At 42.1% G+C, this 20,663-nt stretch overlaps 1 protein-coding gene across 1 annotated transcript in view; it reads left to right on the top strand.

Moving 5' to 3' along the window:
• Window positions 1–20,663, top strand: part of CC2D1A (coiled-coil and C2 domain containing 1A) — a 76,392-nt gene that overhangs the window by 16,001 nt on the left and 39,728 nt on the right. Inside the window, exons 9-13 of the mRNA XM_032211411.1 lie at window positions 942–1,014; window positions 2,825–2,938; window positions 5,384–5,514; window positions 16,188–16,260; window positions 17,495–17,610. Of these exons, the coding sequence (XP_032067302.1) occupies window positions 942–1,014; window positions 2,825–2,938; window positions 5,384–5,514; window positions 16,188–16,260; window positions 17,495–17,610 (507 nt within the window). The remainder of the gene's footprint in view (window positions 1–941; window positions 1,015–2,824; window positions 2,939–5,383; window positions 5,515–16,187; window positions 16,261–17,494; window positions 17,611–20,663) is intronic.

Here is a 20,663-nt window from a genome sequence, read left to right as displayed (position 1 = left end):
TATATCGCTTCATAGGGCTTTCAGCCCTCTCTAAGCGGTTTACAGAGTCAGCATATTGCCCCCAACAACAATCCGGGTCCTCATTTTACCCACCTCGGAAGGATGGAAGGCTGAGTCAACCCTGAGCCGGTGAGATTTGAACAGCCGAACTGCAGAACTGCAGTCAGCTGAAGTAGCCTGCAGTGCTGCATTTAACCACTGCGCCACCTTGGCTCTTCATAAACAACAGTTTAAAATTACACAACAGTCACAAACCTGAAGTGGGGCTGGACAACTCAACGGCCCCAGGCCTGCCGGAGAAATACAAGCTCGAATGGAGAAGATGGATTGATTATATTCAAAATAAATATGGGACTAAGAAACTCCAGATAGCTTATGAGTGAATGAGCAAGGAATGATACAGTTAAAGTTAGCTTTACAAAAGGGGAGTTGAAGTACAAGTGAGGGATGATGCTAAAGTCTGTTAGTTTATTTTAGAATATGGTTGTTAATGTTTATACCCTGTATTTGCTTTGGGAGATTGTGGGGGGGGAGATGGGTTCGGGGGGGCAGGTATATATTTGTAAAACTTTTTTAAAACTTTTAATAAAAAAAACCAAAGGGGGGGAAACACAAAGGAAGTAATAGCAATAGCAGTTAGACTTATATACCGCTTCATAGGGCTTTCAGCCCTCTCTAAGCGGTTTACAGAGTCAGCATATTGCCCCCAACAACAGTCCGGGTCCTCATTTCACCCACCTCGGAGGGATGGAAGGCTGAGTCAACCCTGAGCCGGTGAGATTTGAACAGCCGAACTGCTGAACTGCAGTCAGCCTGCAGTGCTACATTTAACCACTGCGCCACCTCGGCTCAGTGGTTAAATGTAGTATAGGGAGTTGTAAGTTGAGAACGATGTGTATAGAAGAACTAACACTTAACTTGCCTCTATTCGTGTTTTTCAGAGTTTTGAGCCTATTTTAGAGTCTCTTGATAAAGGAGAACCTGTGGATCTCAGCAATCTGCCGCCAGCTCCAGGTGAGAATGGGAAATAAGCAATATTTGTCAGGCATTATCTTTGTTGAGAATTTGATTATACAGATTATGCATCAGAAAGTCAAATCGGATGGCAGTGAAGATAGTAAGTCTTGTTTCTTTTAGAGTTTCACTGTCAAAGGCCTGCTATTGAAACATGAAACACCAATCAGATTACTAGATGAAAGTAAATGGAAGCTTATTGATTTGTTCCTCAACCCAAAGAATGGAATAATCCCAACAAGGTGTTTGCTCTCATAACAGCTAGGCATTCTAAAGCTGAAACACAGACCTTGAACAAAACATTGGGATAATCCTTGAGTGGCAACTGCTTTTCATCTAGGCATAGACCGGGAAGTGGATATAGCTTTTAATTCCTTAGCAGCCTTCAGGACATAAATTATTTTTTCAGTGGAAATAAATATTAGGGAATTCAGCAGGCTTGCCTGTGCGTAGGATATATTTCTGATTTACACAAAGGTATTGCCAAACACTAAGGCATGTAGAATTGCAATAGCCTGCAGGGCAGGTGTTTGGGAGTTGTAAAGAAAAAGGTGAAGGATTAATGGAATTGGATTCTTCTTTGTGGTTCTGGGTGGTCCTACCTATGATTAATGAAAAAAAAGGACAAATTTAATTTTGCAATCTGTTTTAGCTTGGTACCAATTCTTATGTCATCATTTCAGGTTCTTATAAAGGATAATATTTGTAGCTCAGGGTTGACATAAGGGGGTCCTTGGTGCTCTGTTGTGGCCCAGCAGGTGCCGTTGGAGCTGCCACCAGACTCCGACAGCGAGGGGCCCTCTGAGTCGGCTCTGGAGGAGGTGGAGGACCCTGGACAGGGTTCCGACTCCGAGCAGGGCACAGAGAGGCTGGTTGGCCACCAGGAGGCACCTGAGCCTTGGACCAGTGGGGAGGAGACAAGGGAGAGTGAGCTGGAGGCCAGCAGTGAGTTGTTCCTGGATGCACGCCATTGAAGAGCTACTAGGCGTCAGGAACAATTACGCAATTGTTCCATCCAGTAACGAATGCCGAGACAAGCTTAACTGGAATGTGCTTTAATAGCAAGACACCAAAACCTCGGTGGCTGAAAGCCAAGCAGAACAAACAGATAAGGACCTTGGCAGCAACTCAGACAAACTCAGGCAGCAATAAACACAGATAAGCCGTGGCAGCAATCCAGCCTGCCAAGCTCACAGTAATGTCCTCCGACATTCAATCCTGCGTTGACTTCTGCAAAGGGGGCGTGTGCACAATCATTCCTTTTATAGTCTGGAGAGGAGCCTAATGACCACCAGCTGAGTGCAATCACTTCCTGTAACTGCGCAACTGTTCCTGATGCCTATTAGCTCTTCGGTGCCGGGCATCCAGGAACAACTCACTGCTGGCGTCCGGCTCACTCTCCCTTGTCTCCTCCCCACTGGTGCAAGGCTGAGGTGCCTCCTGGTGGCCAACCAGCCTCTCTGCGCCCTGCCCGGAGTCGGAACCCTGTCCAGGGTCCTCCACATCCTCCAGAGCCGACTCATAGGGCCCCTCGCTGTTGGAGTCTGGTGGCAGCTCCAACGGCTCCTGCTGGGCCACAACAGAAAGCATTGTTAATGTATATTTGAATCGATCGGTATGTTTTGAGTTCCTGAGTTAGGATGGGCTGGGGTGAAATGTAATCAAGAATCGCTGGCGGGAGGGGCTGTTTCCAAGAGGGCAGAGAAATAGTGGGAGCTTGGAATGTCTGGTAGACAGGAAGAGATGAAATGCAGGCTCTCTTATTTATTAGCTTTTTAACTTACTTTAGTTGGTTATCTGATTTCCACAGATCAGTTACCCAAGGAGATGTTATCTTCACCTGTACAACACACTCCGGTGGCAACAGCCACACCCCTTGCTCAAGCAGTCAGTCATCCAGCCCAAGGAGTCTCAAGGACAGCAGGTGGGAACTCCAAAACACTTTGGTTTTGTTTCCTGTTTCTTGATAATAATGCTTCTTTGTTTATGTATTATTTCAATTTATATTATTTCAATTTATTAATTCCTCCAGAATTAATATATCTCAGACTAGATAGCATTGGGTTCCTTCCGACGCGCCCTAAAAAGTTGGCTTTTCCAGCAAGCCAGCCTGGAAAATAAATTATTGATCATTGTTAATTTTAATTCGAATTTTTTAAAAAAATGTTATTGTCAATTCTAATTAGGTTTGTTTGGGATATTCTATTTAATTTCTTTTTAACTTTTGTATTATGTGTTTCTTTTAATGTTGTATACCGCCCTGAGTCCTTGGGAGAAGGGCGGCATATAAATCTAATAAACCTAAACCTTCAATAACTTTGCTGTGTGCCCTAAAGGACTTTGTAGGTCTAGCCCAATAGGATAAGAGACTGTGCCCATGTTCTCTCAGAGCAGCTCATCCTCTGTCACCCCAACCCTCACCACAGAGTTCTTGGGGTGCAACCTCAACACCCACCCCCAGAAAACCCTTCCTCCCACAGCCCATACTACCTAGCCCCCAAGTTAGAGGATCCCTATGCAATGTTCTTCTACCCAGAGAGTTTGCAGTTCAATTTGAAGTACGAGTGAAGGGATATGCACCGCTGCTACTTTTTCCTTCTTTTTTTTTTAATATAAATTTTTATTTTTATTAAACAAACAACACACACACACCACAAAAGAAAAACAAAAAACACACACAAAAAAACCCCATCATCACATACAGCATGTCGTTTGGTTACAAGTGTTGTTACATCCATGTCAGTGGTGGGTTGCTTATCCCGTTCCAACTGGTTCGGTTGGGACGGGGCCAGCGGCGTCCTCGTGCACACGTGCAGTTCACGCATGCGTCGTAGTGCCTGCGCAATGCTCCAGCTGCTCGTGGAGAATTGCGCAGGGGCTGTATGTGCCATCCAGCTGCTCGCGGAGAATCGCGCAGGCGCTGTATGTGCCATGCGCCTGCGTGGAAGCACAGAAGCCTTCAAAGACCGGTAAGGAGAGCGGGCGGCGGGTGGGCCCTTCGCCGTTCCCAGAAGTTACTTACTTCCGGGTTCGCCGACCAACCGGTCCGTGGGGACCACCGCGAACCGGTTGAAACCCACCCCTGATCCATGTTCTTGAATAACATTTACCATCACAGATTTTTCATCTAGTATAACTAAATATCTCACTTTCATTGTACAGTATATGTTCAATTGCAATTAGTATTATTATTTTTTCTAATAAACCTAATTCCCCCACATTCTTAATTGTCTGTTTGATAACAGTATACCTTTATATAATCACAAATCCCAATATAAAAACAAAATTTTCCAACCATTTATATTTGTATGTCACTATTTTCAATTATGCATAATTCCACCAATCAACTATCGGGGATCTTATGTTCATTATTGTCCTTGTACATCATACATTCAAACAGAGATCTTATTCCTTCAACAAAATATTCTAAATAGTCACTACACATATATATCAATTTTAGTTATTCCCTTATTAAAATTATTTATCAACAACAAGATATCCTTGCAATATATTCTTAGGGTTATACATTATATCACCAATCCTCTATCAAGTATACATAAAATCATTGTTATCCTTATCCATTTAAAAAAAAAATTCTAAAGTATTCAATTCATCGATCTATCAGTTTTTGCTACTTTTTCTTCGATTCTGTGTTGACTTCTGCAAAGAGGGGCGTGTGCACAAGTAGCCTTTTTATAGTCTGGAGAGGAGCCTAATGACCACCAGCTGAGCGCAATTACCTCCTGTAATTGTGTAATTGTTCCTGACGCCTATTAGCTCTTTGATGGCGTGCATCCAGGAACAACTCACTACTGGCTTCCGGCTCACTCTCCCTTGTCTCCTCCCCACTGGTCCAAGGCTCAGGCGCCTCCTGGTGGCCAACCAGCCTCTTTGCGCCCTGTTCGGAGTTGGAACCCTGTCCAGGGTCCTCCACATCCTCCAGAGCCGACTCACAGGGCCCCTCGCTGTCGGAGTCTGGTGGCAGCTCCAACGGCTCCTGCTGGGCCACAATAGCTTGACTTACTCGTGAAAAGAGTTGAAAAGTTTCTAAACCTATTCTACTCTGCTCCCTCTGTGTCTTAATAAGGCCAGCAGAGTCCCGTCACAGAGCAACTATTTTATACGAGAGACGTGATTCTTTAGTTAAAACTTCCTTTGAGTCCCTATGAATATAGGTAGGGGAAAATTGTGCTTTTAATATTTAGAAAACATTGCTTCTAGGGAGGTACCCTCGGTCAGGTGACCTCCCACCCTTGGTCCAAAGTGACTACTCTTGGGTTGAGTACCTGGAAGGCCTCAAGCTTTTATAAGATATGTGATAGATGTTTTCTGCCAGCGTGCTACCTAGAATCCTACCTTTGGTTTCCAGAGCAGCCAGCACCCCCTCGAGATATGATGGAGGCCTTGCAGCAGAGGATGGACAGATACAAGGCGGCGGCTGCCCAGGCAAAGAGCAAAGGAGAGGACAGGAAGGCCAGAATGCACGAACGGATCGTGAAGGTGAAGTGGCTGCCATTTGTGACTTTGGATGTTCATTGGCTGCATCAAGTCTCGGGGTGAAACTGGGAAGAGGAAGCAGAGCAGAATTTGGAATTCTTGAATGTGCTCTGGTTTTTCCTGTTGTCTCCCTGCGGAAAGATGTGGTGGAATTATTATTATTATTATTGTACAATTGTATCACAGCGGCCAGTTGTTTCGCCGGATTTGGCATTGGTTACTAGTCGGGCCCCACCCAGGGGCCTAGGACGTCGTAACATATTTTCGTAATATGCGTGCAGATCCAAGCAGTGCGGCTTTTTGCATTTGACTGATGGTGATTTTGTCAATTTTTAACTGTTTTAAATGTAATTCCAGTGCTTTTGGAATAGCACCCAGTGTGCCAATTACCACTGGAATTACCACTGCTGGTTTGTGCCATAGTCGTTGAATTTCGATTTTTAAGTCCTGGTATCTTGCGATTTTTTCATGTTCCTTCTCGGCGACCCTGCTATCACCTGGTATTGCGATGTCTATGATTGTGACCTTATTTTTCTCAACCAGTGTGATGTCTGGTGTATTATGCGCCAGTATTTTGTCGGTTTGTATACGGAAATCCCACAAGATCTTGACCATCTGATTTTCTGTGACTTTTTCAGGCTGATGTTCCCACCAGTTTGTTGCAGTTTTAATATTATAATTTTTGCACAAATTCCAATGGATCATTTGTGCTACTGAATTGTGCCGCAATTTATAGTCAGTCTGCGCGATTTTTTTACAGCAGCTGAGAATGTGATCAACAGTTTCGTCAGCTTCTTTGCAAAGTCTGCATTTGGCATCATCAGAGGATTTTTCGATTTTGGCCTTAATGGCATTTGTGCGGATAGCTTGTTCTTGCGCAGCCAGGATTAGTGACTCTGTTTCTTTCTTTAATGTACCTGTTTTTAACCATAACCAAGTTTGTTCACTGTCCACTTTATCTTTTATTTTTTCCAGAAATTGACCATGCAGTGCTTTGTTCTGCCAACTCTCCATTCTTGATTTTATCACATCTTTTCTGTATTCTTGTTTTGTCTGTTGGGCCTTCAGTAGATTTTTGCTCTTTACTTCGATTAATAGATGTTCTTGACTTTCTTTTAAATAATCAGCCAGTGCATGTTTTTCTTCTTCAACTGTTTGCTTCACTTGTAATAATCCTCTGCCACCTGATTTTCGGGGCAGATATAGTCTATCAGTATCACCACGTGGATGTAAACTGTAGTGCATTGTCATTAGTTTCCTGGTTTTTCGGTCCAAAAGGTCCAAATCAGCTTGTGTCCAGTTAACTATGCCAGCTGTGTATCTTATAACTGGTATTGCCCAGGTATTTATGGCCTTGATTGTATTTCCACCATTCAATTTAGATTTCAAAATTTTCCTAACTCTGTTGGTGTACTCTCGTCTGACAATAGTTTTTACTTCTCCATGCTTGATGTTATCCAACTGCAGAATGCCTAAGTATTTGTAGGCTTCATTTTCTTTGCATTTAATTAGTTGGCCATTGGGCATTTCAATTCCCTCAGATGCAGTGATTTTGCCCCTTTTTATGGATACAGTGGCGCATTTTTCCATGCCAAACTGCATTGAAATATCGGTGCTGAATACTCGGACTGTATTTGTCAATGATTGGATTTCTATTTCTGACTTTCCATAGAGTTTCAAATCATCCATATATAGTAAATGCGAAATTTTTTCAGCTTTTTTGGCTGTTTGGTAGCCTAATTTCATTTTTTTTAAGATTACTGATAGTGGGATCATTGCGATGATGAAGAGAAGAGGTGAAAGTGAATCACCCTGGAAAATTCCTCGCTTGATATTAACCATTCCGTAGCTCTCATTCCCTACTGCCAACTCAGTTCTCCATTGTTTCATTGCCTTTTCAGTAAAGGATGTAATATTTTTGCTAATGCCAGTTGTTTCTAAGCATTTTATGATCCAACTATGTGGCAGTGAGTCAAATGCCTTTTTGTAATCAATCCAGACCATATTCAAGTTCGTTTTTCTGTTCTTACAATTTTCTAATATCATTTTATCAATTAGAAGCTGATCTTTTGTGCCCCTGCTCCTTCTTTTGTTGCCTTTTTGCTCTACTGGCAAGATGTTGTTTGTTTCCAAATAATCCATCATGTTATCTGCAATAATGCCTGTGAGTAATTTGAAGGTTGTTGGCAAGCATGTTATTGGTCTATAGTTTTCTGGTGTTGTTCCTTTAGTTGGATCTTTCTGAATCAAGTATGTTTTTCCAGTTGTCAACCATTCATCAATTTGGCCCTTTTGTAAAATTTCATTCAGTTGCCTGGCCAATATTGCATGTAAACTGGTCAGATATTTGAGCCAGAAACCATGTAATTGGTCACTTCCAGGTGATGTCCAATTCTTTACCTTTTTAACTCGATTTTTGACCATCTCAGTTGTTATTTCTAATACTTGCATTTGTTTGTTGCCAATGCTTTTCTCAAAGTCATGTATCCACTTTGCTTCCTTGTTGTAGTCCTTTGCATTTTCCCACAATTCTTTCCAGAATTCAACTGTGGCCTGTTTTTCTGGTTTTTCACTTTGGTGTCACCATTTACATTAAGACTTTGATAAAAACGCCGTTGATCTGATCGAAATTGCTGATTTTGTTTATATTGGATGATTCGTGCCTCATATCTTTCAATTTTTCTAGCTGTTGCTGTTATCTGCTGTTTTACAATCTCTACAGCTTCATTGATGTTTCTTGTATCCAATCTATATCTCCTGATTAGCCGATCTATGATTTTGTTGTTTTTAAGCCGTTGCTCATGCATGTTCTTTAAGTTACTAGCATCTGCCCTTAATTTTTTTATTTTTTGTTCTAAACGGATTTTCCACTTTGGCTTTGATGCTTTTTCTGTTGTATGACTAGGTACTTTAATTTTAATGCCTAGTTCATTAGTGACTATTACAGCTGCGCTGTACATTAACTGGTTGTTTCCAAGATGGATCCCGGTTCAATTGTTGAAAACACTGCATTAACCATTTTCATGATAGGGGCCAAAATTTTCTTAGGCACAGTTTTTAGTGTTGGTAAACGTTGCCTTTCCTCATTAAGCAGAAAATGCTCCATGATCTTATCCTTCAATTCTTTTTGTTTTTGAGTTAGTTCATCAGTTGGTTCAGTGATAACTGGTTCTAGTGGTGGTGGTGTTATTTCCTCCCCAAGAGCTTCTTCTGGGAGTTCTACTATAATGTCTTTAGTTGTGTCTTGAATATCAGTTATTTCCGCTTGTGATATTGTTTTTTGGGTTTTGCAATTTGCCTGAATTTCCTCATGTTCAACTTCACTAAACACTTTATTCCGTATAATAAATCGCCTTTGATCTGCTAGTCGTTGTTCACTAACATTTGAATCTGGATATTGTTGTTTCCATAATTCATACATTCGCTTTAAATAGCCTCTTTTTTCTGGCTCTGAGTTGTAGTAACAGGCCATTATGGCACGGTTTTCATCTGCACTATATTTTTGTCGTTTTGTTGGCTGGTCCACTTGTAGCCCACTTGTCGACGGATGTCCAGGGACCCCAACATCCGCCGCGGCCCTTGTTAACCCGCGCGACGACCGATGCGGTATGGAATTCTTATTTGTTTTTTTCACCATATTGTATGGGTTGGCGGGGGGTTTTTTACGGGACCAGATGCCAACCTGATCCCAACCTTCCTCCTTTCTCATCCGGGCTTGGGACCGGCAATGGCGGAGTTTTAATTATTATTATTATTATACAATTGTATCACAGCGGCCAGTTGTTTCGCCGGATTTGGCATTGGTTACTAGTCGGGCCCCACCCAGGGGCCTAGGACGTCGTAACGTATTTTCGTAATATGCGTGCAGATCCAAGCAGTGCGGCTTTTTGCATTTGACTGATGGTGATTTTGTCAATTTTTAACTGTTTTAAATGTAATTCCAGTGCTTTTGGAATAGCACCCAGTGTGCCAATTACCACTGGAATTACCACTGCTGGTTTGTGCCATAGTCGTTGAATTTCAATTTTTAAGTCCTGGTATCTTGCGATTTTTTCATGTTCCTTCTCGGCGACCCTGCTATCACCTGGTATTGCGATGTCTATGATTGTGACCTTATTTTTCTCAACCAGTGTGATGTCTGGTGTATTATGCGCCAGTATTTTGTCGGTTTGTATACGGAAATCCCACAAGATCTTGACCATCTGATTTTCTGTGACTTTTTCAGGCTGATGTTCCCACCAGTTTGTTGCTGTTTTAATATTATAATTTTTGCACAAATTCCAATGGATCATTTGTGCTACTGAATTGTGCCGCAATTTATAATCAGTCTGCGCGATTTTTTTACAGCAGCTGAGTATGTGATCAACAGTTTCATCAGCTTCTTTGCAAAGTCTGCATTTGGCATCATCAGAGGATTTTTCGATTTTGGCCTTAATGGCATTTGTGCGGATAGCTTGTTCTTGCGCAGCCAGGATTAGTGACTCTGTTTCTTTCTTTAATGTACCTGTTTTTAACCATAACCAAGTTTGTTCACTGTCCACTTTATCTTTTATTTTTTCCAGAAATTGACCATGCAGTGCTTTGTTCTGCCAACTCTCCATTCTTGATTTTATCACATCTTTTCTGTATTCTTGTTTTGTCTGTTGGGCCTTCAGTAGATTTTTGTTCTTTACTTCGATTAATAGATGTTCTTGACTTTCTTTTAAATAATCAGCCAGTGCATGTTTTTCCTCTTCAACTGTTTGCTTCACTTGTAATAATCCTCTGCCACCTGATTTTCGGGGCAGATATAGTCTATCAGTATCACCACGTGGATGTAAACTGTAGTGCATTGTCATTAGTTTCCTGGTTTTTCGGTCCAAAAGGTCCAAATCAGCTTGTGTCCAGTTAACTATGCCAGCTGTGTATCTTATAACTGGTATTGCCCAGGTATTTATGGCCTTGATTGTATTTCCACCATTCAATTTAGATTTCAAAATTTTCCTAACTCTGTTGGTGTACTCTCGCCTGACAATAGTTTTTACTTCTCCATGCTTGATGTTATCCAACTGCAGAATGCCTAAGTATTTGTAGGCTTCATTTTCTTTGCATTTAATTAGTTGGCCATTGGGCATTTCAATTCCCTCAGATGCAGTGATTTTGCCCCTTTTTATGGATACAGTGGCGCATTTTTCCATGCCAAACTGCATTGAAATATCGGTGCTGAATACTCGGACTGTATTTGTCAATGATTGGATTTCTATTTCTGACTTTCCATAGAGTTTCAAATCATCCATATATAGTAAATGCGAAATTTTTTCAGCTTTTTTGGCTGTTTGGTAGCCTAATTTCATTTTTTTTAAGATTACTGATAGTGGGATCATTGCGATGATGAAGAGAAGAGGTGAAAGTGAATCACCCTGGAAAATTCCTCGCTTGATATTAACCATTCCGTAGCTCTCATTCCCTACTGCCAACTCAGTTCTCCATTGTTTCATTGCCTTTTCAGTAAAGGATGTAATATTTTTGCTAATGCCAGTTGTTTCTAAGCATTTTATGATCCAACTATGTGGCAGTGAGTCAAATGCCTTTTTGTAATCAATCCAGACCATATTCAAGTTCGTTTTTCTGTTCTTACAATTTTCTAATATCATTTTATCAATTAGAAGCTGATCTTTGGTGCCCCTGCTCCTTCTTTTGTTGCCTTTTTGCTCTACTGGCAAGATGTTGTTTATTTCCAAATAATCCATCATGTTATCTGCAATAATGCCTGTGAGTAATTTGAAGGTTGTTGGCAAGCATGTTATTGGTCTGTAGTTTTCAGGTGTTGTTCCTTTAGTTGGATCTTTCTGAATCAAGTATGTTTTTCCAGTTGTCAACCATTCATCAATTTGGCCCTTTTGTAAAATTTCATTCAGTTGCCTGGCCAATATTGCATGTAAACTGGTCAGATATTTGAGCCAGAAACCATGTAATTGGTCTTTTCCAGGTGATGTCCAATTCTTTACCTTTTTAACTCGATTTTTGATCATCTCAGTTGTTATTTCTAATACTTGCATTTGTTTGTTGCCAATGCTTTTCTCAAAGTCATGTATCCACTTTGCTTCCTTGTTGTAGTCCTTTGCATTTTCCCACAATTCTTTCCAGAATTCAACTGTGGCCTGTTTTTCTGGTTTTTCACTTTTGGTGTCACCATTCACATTAAGACTTTGATAAAAACACCGTTGGTCTGATCGAAATTGCTGATTTTGTTTATATTGGATGATTCGTGCCTCATATCTTTCAATTTTTCTAGCTGTTGCTGTTATCTATTATTATTATTATTATACAATTGTATCACAGCGGCCAGTTGTTTCGCCGGATTTGGCATTGGTTACTAGTCGGGCCCCACCCAGGGGCCTAGGACGTCGTAACATATTTTCGTAATATGCGTGCAGATCCAAGCAGTGCGGCTTTTTGCATTTGACTGATGGTGATTTTGTCAATTTTTAACTGTTTTAAATGTAATTCCAGTGCTTTTGGAATAGCACCCAGTGTGCCAATTACCACTGGAATTACCACTGCTGGTTTGTGCCATAGTCGTTGAATTTCGATTTTTAAGTCCTGGTATCTTGCGATTTTTTCATGTTCCTTCTCGGCGACCCTGCTATCACCTGGTATTGCGATGTCTATGATTGTGACCTTATTTTTCTCAACCAGTGTGATGTCTGGTGTATTATGCGCCAGTATTTGTCGGTTTGTATACGGAAATCCCACAAGATCTTGACCATCTGATTTTCTGTGACTTTTTCAGGCTGATGTTCCCACCAGTTTGTTGCGGTTTTAATATTATAATTTTGCACAAATTCCAATGGATCATTTGTGCTACTGAATTGTGCCGCAATTTATAATCAGTCTGCGCGATTTTTTTACAGCAGCTGAGAATGTGATCAACAGTTTCGTCAGCTTATTATTATTATTATTATTATTATTATACAATTGTATCACAGCGGCCAGTTGTTTCGCCGGATTTGGCATTGGTTACTAGTCGGGCCCCACCCAGGGGCCTAGGACATCGTAACGTATTTTCGTAATATGCGTGCAGATCCAAGCAGTGCGGCTTTTTGCATTTGACTGATGGTAATTTTGTCAATTTTTAACTCTTTTAAATGTAATTCCAGTGCTTTTGGAATAGCACCCAGTGTGCCAATTACCACTGGAATTATCACTGCTGGTTTGTGCCATAGTCGTTGAATTTCAATTTTTAAGTCCTGGTATCTTGCGATTTTTTCATGTTCCTTCTCGGCGACCCTGCTACCACCTGGTATTGCGATGTCTATGATTGTGACCTTATTTTTCTCAACCAGTGTGATGTCTGGTGTATTATGCGCCAGTATTTTGTCCGTTTGTATACGGAAATCCCACAAGATCTTGACCATCTGATTTTCGGTGACTTTTTCAGGCTGATGTTCCCACCAGTTTGTTGCTGTTTTAATATTATAATTTTTGCACAAATTCCAATGGATCATTTGTGCTACTGAATTGTGCCGCAATTTATAATCATATTATTATTATTATATCAATTATTATTATTATTATTATTATTATTTATTTATCTTGTATGCCGCCCACTCCCGGAGGACTCCGGGCGGCTCACAAAAGACAAGGGAAAGGGGGGAACAAGACAAAGACAACATATTAAAAACAAGACCAACATTCACAATTTCCGTGGAGGTCTGCTGGAACAGCCAGGACTTGGTGGCTTTGCGGAAGGCCGGGAGGGTAGTAAGGGTCCGGATCTCAACAGGGAGGTCGTTCCAAAGGGCCAGAGCTGCAACAGAGAAGGCTCTCCCCCGGGGAGTCGCCAGCCGACATTGGCTGGCGGATGGAATCCGGAGGAGACCTAACCTGTGCGATCTAATTGGTCTGAGAGAGGTAATCGGCAGGAGGCGGTCTCTCAGGTTCATTATAGGTTCAGTGACGTGCAGTCAGGGGAGGCAGGGGAGGCAGAGCCTCACCACTGTCATCATGAAAAGAAAAGAAAAATGTAAAAGGAAAAAGGCTGAGCTAGTTGCTGCCAGAGTCACAGTGGATGACTCTGCTTAGTGCTTAACTGTTTTAAAAAAGCCTCTTTAAAAAGTGCCCTCTGCAGGAGGAGGCGGGAGAACCACGTGCCTCATCTAGTCTGACTTTATGATCCCTTGAGCAGAGTTAAGCAAGGGTTAAAAGCCAAAAAATTCCTTATGTAGATGAGGCACGCGGGACTCCTCTATGTCGGAAATCCGCTTTCTTTCTTTTTGCCTCACCAGCCATAAACCTCACCGCACGTCACTGGTTCTATTGTCCATGGAGATTCTCAGTCATCCAGGTCATGGTTGTCCCAAAAAGGTGTTTTTTTTTCCCTAAGAGGCAACTGTTTTTTTATTTGGTTTTTATTTGAGGACGTTTGGCTTCTCATAGATATGACATCATCTATCTCCAGTCTACAACACAGTCCTTTCAGCAGGTCCAAGAAGGCTACACACCAATTTGCACCACTCAGGTGACTCTGATGACACAGATAAACCTCCAGGTGATCTTAAGGGCCCCACTACAAGGATGCAAATGTCCAGCTCTCTGCAAGGAGTATAAATCCTTCCATTCCCCACCATCCAGTCAGAGCTGAAGAAGCTTCTTGGAGGGGAAGCAAATCATATTCAAAAAGAAACCTGATACAGCACATAACCTCAGTATCAGCACCTCTTCATTAGGTAATTAGGAAAGAAGACCACGAGACTCCATAGATAGAAATCAAGTGTACTTTTACTAATTATAAATGATTAGAAGCGTAGCGAAGCGAAGACTGATTATTTAGGCGCGAAAGCGATTGATACATAGAATAACCCATTCCCCACCCCTTGGCATCACAGTTACAGTCCAATCATAATTCTCCCAAGTGTCAGGTGTGAGATAACTTCGAAAGGCATCACGAAGATGGAATGTCGGTGCCGTTAGCCTTGGCGGGAACCTCCTCCGCATGCGTAGTCCGTCAGGCAGCTGAGCTCCAGAATCTTCCTCCAGCACAATTAGTAAACCCCTCCCAAATACCATGCCCTCCCTCCGCGTTTCATGGCAGCCGAAGCAGCAGCAAAGCAGAGGCTGACACTCAGGACACAGTTAAACCTCCAAGTGGCCTCAACGACCCTCTAAAAGGATGCAAATGAACAGCTGTCTGCAAGGAGTATAAATCCTTCCATTCCCCACCATCCAGTCAGAGCCAAAGAAGCTGCTTGGATGAGAAGCGAAACATCTTCAAAGAAAAACCAGGAAGTCCATTTGCCTCTTAGGAAAAAAGCACCTTTGGGATACAGGTTCTATGAATTGCACAGATACTGCAACCATCCAAGACTCGGGTTTTGCTCAAAGGAAGAGATGATGGAGATTAAAGCAGCTTGATGGCTTTTGTCGATATTCAGTGTCTAAGAACAGTATATCATGTTAGCGTCAAATGTGCCACTTGATTGCGCTTTAGAAAAAAATCATCTCTAGTGGGCTACTCTCAGAACAGTTTAAGAGTTTGCTCTCCATTTCCCCGCTCCCCCATTTCTGCTTTTAATTCTTTATGGGAAAAAAGGAAGCCTCTAGACTTTCTGCTTCTTGAAAGAGGGATTTCAGCCTGAATTCCTTCAGAATTTGCCACTGTAGACAGAAAGTTAACAAGGTAGGCCTTTGAACAAAGCAACCTATTGATATCTTTTAAAAAGAAGTACACGTTCCAGAAGGAATTGCAGAATCGCTTCACAATATTCAAATGACATGGATTAAAAAGTCCCAGTTGCAGCTCATCCAAGAACATTCTATTTTACGGTGCTTGCTAGAGCCGAGGTGGCGCAGTGGTTAGGGTGCAGTACTGCAGGCCATTTCAGCTGACTGCTATCTGCAGTTCGGCGGTTCAAATCTCACCGGCTCAAGGTTGACTCAGCCTTCCATCCTTCCGAGGTGGGTGAAATGAGGACCCAGACTGTGGGGGCGATATGCTGACTCTGTAAACCGCTTTAGAGAGGGCTGAAAGTCCTATGAAGCGGTATATAAGTCTAACTGCTATTGCTAGTGCTTTTGATGTGCAATAGAAAGATTTACAAATTCTAACCCCTTGGTATTATTGTCACTGACAATGACAGCAAAGCAAGCCAGGCCTTTTAGTGCAAAACCTCTTATAATAGCCTTCTCCAACAACATACAAGGTTTGTGGGGCTACAAAACCCATTTGTTGTAACCAGCATCCTAGGAGTTATATGGAATATATCAATAGCAATAGCAGTTAGACTTATATACCGCTTCATAGGGCTTTCAGCCCTCTCTAAGCGGTTCACAGAGTCAGCATATCGCCCCCACAGTCTGGGTCCTCATTTCACCCACCTCGGAAGGATGGAAGGCTGAGTCAACCTTGAGCCGGTGAGATTTGAACCGCTGAACTGCAGATAACAGTCAGCTGAAGTGGCCTGCAGTGCTGCACCCTAACCACTGCGCCACCTCAGCTCTCTATCAAGAGGGCTGTTATATTCTTTCTTAGCAGTATTGATTGACTGATTATTTGAGAATATTCTTGATGCTCCTGATGGAAGGTATAAAAATAATATTAGAAGCAACCGTTTGGACAGAACCAACCTTGTTATACACAAAGACCATTTTTAAAGGAATTTTGTAGCTTATTGCTTCTTCTTTTTTAATTCTTCCAGCAATATCAAGAGGCCATCAAATCTCATAAAGCCGGGAAACCTGTGGAGTTTGCTGATCTTCCTGTGCCACCAGGTATTTAATTTCCATTTCTGCTAGTTATGTTGTTTGCTTTAGGATTGTTCTAGATTTTCAGTGTCAGGGTTAGGAAAGCATATCCAGGAGTACGGCAGGTCATGGAGCGGATCACATCTCTTACCTCCACAGCAGTGACGTGCGGTGAGGTTTATGGCTGGTGAGGCACTGACACAGTGGTGGGTTTCAAATTTTTTTAGACTTGTGGACTTCAACTCCCAGAATTCCACAGCCAGGCATGCTCAGTTCCGATTTAAAGGGACAGCATTTGTTTTTCTCCTTTGCGAAAAAGTTTCCTTCATTCTTTTTCTTCTCCCTCCCCCTCTTTCCTCCTTCTGTCCCTCCCTCCCTGCCTCTCCCCTCTCTCAAACAGACACACACACACACAGAGAAGTTGGATTGGACTATCTCTCCTACCCCCTTCCCTCTCTCACTCACTCCCGTCATTCTCCTGCCTCCTCCTGTAGAGGGCGCTTTTTAGAGGCTTTTTTAAGCAGTTAAGCAGAGTCATCCATGGTGACTCTGGCAGCAACTAGCTCAGCCTGATCTCAGCTCTTGCCGTTTTCCTTTTACATTTTCTTTTCTTTTCATGATGACAGTGGTGGGGCTCTGGCTCCCCTGCCTCCCCTGACTGCACGTCCCTTCTCCACAGGTAGCCTTGTCCCTTTTAAAAACTCCCCTGCTAAGCTCTCCTACTCGCATAAAGAGAGCTTTTAAACTTTACCCACTCCTGGTGGGCTATGCGAGAATCTTTGTATATACAACACGGGAGCGTTTTATTTTCAGCCTGAATTATGTCAGTTCATTTCAGGTTTTGCTTTCCTTGATTAGACAGATTTGTGTTCCTTTGAGTCCTAATCAAGAGTGCTTGGTCTTTGCATTGAGTTTGAGTTTGAGTTTAATTTTATTTATAGGCTGCCCAATCCCGGAGGACTCCGGGCGGCTTACAGCGAGGGGAAAAAACCATAAAAGAAATAAGAATAAAAATAGACAAGTTAAAAACAACACAGATCCATTCGTTTCGGTCGGGGCTGGAACTCAATAATGAGGTCAACAGCCCCAGGCCTGCCGGAATAGCCAGGTAGATCAAATTCTGTAATTTTATTCAAATACATGAAGAAATTGATTCCTTACTAATTAGTGAATGAATGACTGCTAAGTAGCCAAGAATGACCCCGAGCAGCTGGCAGTGATGCCTTATTTAAATTAACTTTCATTTCACCTTCTTTGGCAGGTTTCCCACCTATTCAAGGAATGGAATCTTTGCCAGGAGATCAGAGTTTGGGAGGGATTCTTGAAACGGCGATGAAACTAGCAAACGAGGATGAAGATGCAGAAGAGACCAAAAAGGTTGGATTAAGTGCTAGGCAAGATCTTAAATGCTTTCCTCTAACAACATGCGTGTGCCATGGTTGACAGAACTGGGTATATATTGGGAGTAGCTGGAAACGGTTCACCGACAAAACCGCGCCCGACTAAACCGCGTCGCTGACGTCATCAACAGGGCGACAACAGTGCGGAGACAGAAGCACGCTGTAAACCCTAAACCTAAAATTAACCCCTAAACCTAACCCCCCTAAACCTAACCCTAACCCTAACCCTTACCTTAACTTGAATCGGCTTGCTTTCAAAGCGCTATTTAAAGCGCCCTTCTTTCTCCGCGCTGGCTGTTGTCGCCCTGTTGATGACGTCAGCGACGCGGTTTAGTCGGGCGCGGTTTAGTCGAGCGCGGTTTTGACGGGTCACGGCTGGAAACCCTAATCAGACCAAATATATACAATATTCCCACCTGTTTGTAACTGTCACCTTCTCTGTGTGGAATTGATTATATTGTTTCCCCTTTTTTATTTTAAATTGTCTAACCAACCCAATCACTTCTTAAATTACCTTCATCAATTGCACCTTATACTGTAAAAAAGCCTTTGATGTAATAGCAATAGCAGTAGACTTAGATACCGCTTCATAGGCCTTTCAGGCCTCTCTAAGCGGTTTACAGAGAGTCAGCATATCGCCCCCAACAATCTGGGTCCTCATTTTACCCACCTCGGAAGGATGGAAGGCTGAGTCAACCCTGAGCCGGTGAGATTTGAACCGCTGAACTGCTGATCTAGCAGTAGCCTGCAGTGCTGCATTTAACCACTGCGCCACCTTTGATGTCTGCTTTGGTTGATATTGTTTGTCAGGAATGCCAGTTCCTGCCTCTCTTTCTACCTCTGTATCACAGGATAACTTTCAAAGTTGCAACAGAGAGGCTCCCCTTTTCTTCTGCGGGTGACAAATGAACTTTCAAGAGACAAAGGAGAAAAAAACTTTCCTCTAATTATCTTAACCTTGCAGAGGTGGGAGGAAGTTTAATCAAAACCATCTAGGTTTCTCCTTAATCAGAGCTAAAGACCGTCTTGAATAGAAACATTATGCCACACTGTACTTCTTACAATTTTGCACAACTAAAGCAAGATACGAGGAAAGATATTCCTTCATCTCCCACTTGGGAGTGCTAAGTTGATTTCACAAAGTTTGGCAAATACACGTGAAAAGAAGACAGCTTCACTCTGCATCTGCTAATTTTCACTCTTGCATTTAGATCGCATCCTGGGAATTATACAGGCAGAATCTTGCCATCAACTCCCGGAAAAAAATAAATAAATAAACCAATTATTGGCTCTTCTGCTCTCCATACACCCTGTTTATGCCTTATTCACCACTTTCTTCTGCCTCTCTCCTCCCCCTCCCTACCTCCTTTCTTCTCTCCATCATCCTTTTCTACTCTACTTCCCCTTCCTTTCTCCTTCTCTCTCCCCTTACCACTCCTCCTTATACACCTCATCTTCCCCCTTCACCCTTTCTCCTGTCCCTCTCTTCCTATCTTTCTTCTCTCCTCTGCTTCCCACTCTTCTACATCCTGTCTTCCCTCCATCATTTTCTACTCTGCTTCCCCTTCCTTTCTCCTTCTCCTCTCTCCCCTTACCACTCCTCCTTATACACCTCATCTTCCCCCTTCACCCCCTCTCCTATCCCTCTCTTCCTATCTTTCTTCTCTCCTCTGCTTCCAACTCTTCTACATCCTGCCTTCCCTCCATCATTTTCTACTCTACTTCCCCTTCCTTTCTCCTTCTCCTCTCTCCCCTTACCACTCCTCCTTATACACTTCATCTTCCCCCCTCACCCTCTCTCCTGTCCTTCTCTTCCTATCTTTCTTCTCTCCTCTGCTTCCCACTCTTCCTCTCATTCACTTGGTGTATTTCAGCTTCTGAGCAAATTCCCTTTTGTATTGATGGTATTTATACTTCCATATCAATATACTTAACATATCTTAGTTTTAAAGAAAAAATAAGAGAAGACAGTATACATGTGCAGACATATTACTTTAAGATCTAACACCCCTCCTCAAACCTAATATACTTCCCTCCCTCCCCCCCACCCCCCCCCCCCCAACCTTCCCTCCCCTGACTTCCCAGAACCAATACACGGTATAAATCTTTAACCAAAACAGTCTAGAATATATTTGAAAAAAGAGTAAGAAATTAATAACATCTTTAAATTGAACTTGGCTTCTCCTTGCTAGGCTAACACTAAACAATTTATATCCTTCCTAATCTTAATCATACGCTATCTGGAATTTCTTAGTTCCATATTTATTTTGAGTATAATCAATCCATTACAAACAGAATCTTACAGATCTATAATGTTAAACTCTGGGCGTGGAGGAAAACTGACATTCCCAAAAGTGAGAAATCCAGAAAACACTTGCGGGGGGAGCCTTACTTTGTTGAATAAGCACTGAGATCAATTAAAATCAATATATATATATAAAAGCCAAATCCACTCACTCATCACGAAATCTCCAGAACTGTAAAAAGCCTACAAACTTGAAATTTGGCATGTATGTTCCTCTTGGCTTCTATATGCTCGCTAAGAAAATATTTTTTGAAATTACCATCAGATCATTAGTATTTCTTATACAGTATTTATATATATAGATTAACATGCTCTCATGCTAAGGAGTTAGACTGAGGGAGAGAAGGAGATAGGATAGGAGAGGCCTCTGTCGTAACTACTCATTAATTTTCAAGCTGTCAGTGTTGATTTATCAAACCCGATCACATAGTTTCGTAGTGGAGCACGGGTATCCAGCTAGTTGTATATACAAGGCCATATAAAATTATTAAAATGAGTGTGTTAAAAATGACAAAGATTTAATTATGGTATAGAGAGAGAGTCAGTGAAAAGGAGGTGCAAATGGTTATGTGAAAGGGTGTCTTGTGCCTTAAAGGTGAACTGAATTTGATGCTCTTTTTATCTTCGCAAACCGCGATTTGAAATTTAAAAACTAAAAGCGAAAACCAACCACAAATACTTTGGAGGTAATATATGTATGTTTTTCCTAGCAAAAGGTGTGACTT

Source organism: Thamnophis elegans, chromosome 2 (assembly GCF_009769535.1).
Source record: "Thamnophis elegans isolate rThaEle1 chromosome 2, rThaEle1.pri, whole genome shotgun sequence".
In the NCBI taxonomy this organism is placed as follows: Eukaryota; Metazoa; Chordata; class Lepidosauria; order Squamata; family Colubridae; genus Thamnophis; species Thamnophis elegans.
Note: the sequence above shows the minus strand (reverse complement) of the source record. Positions and strands in the feature narration are given on the sequence as shown.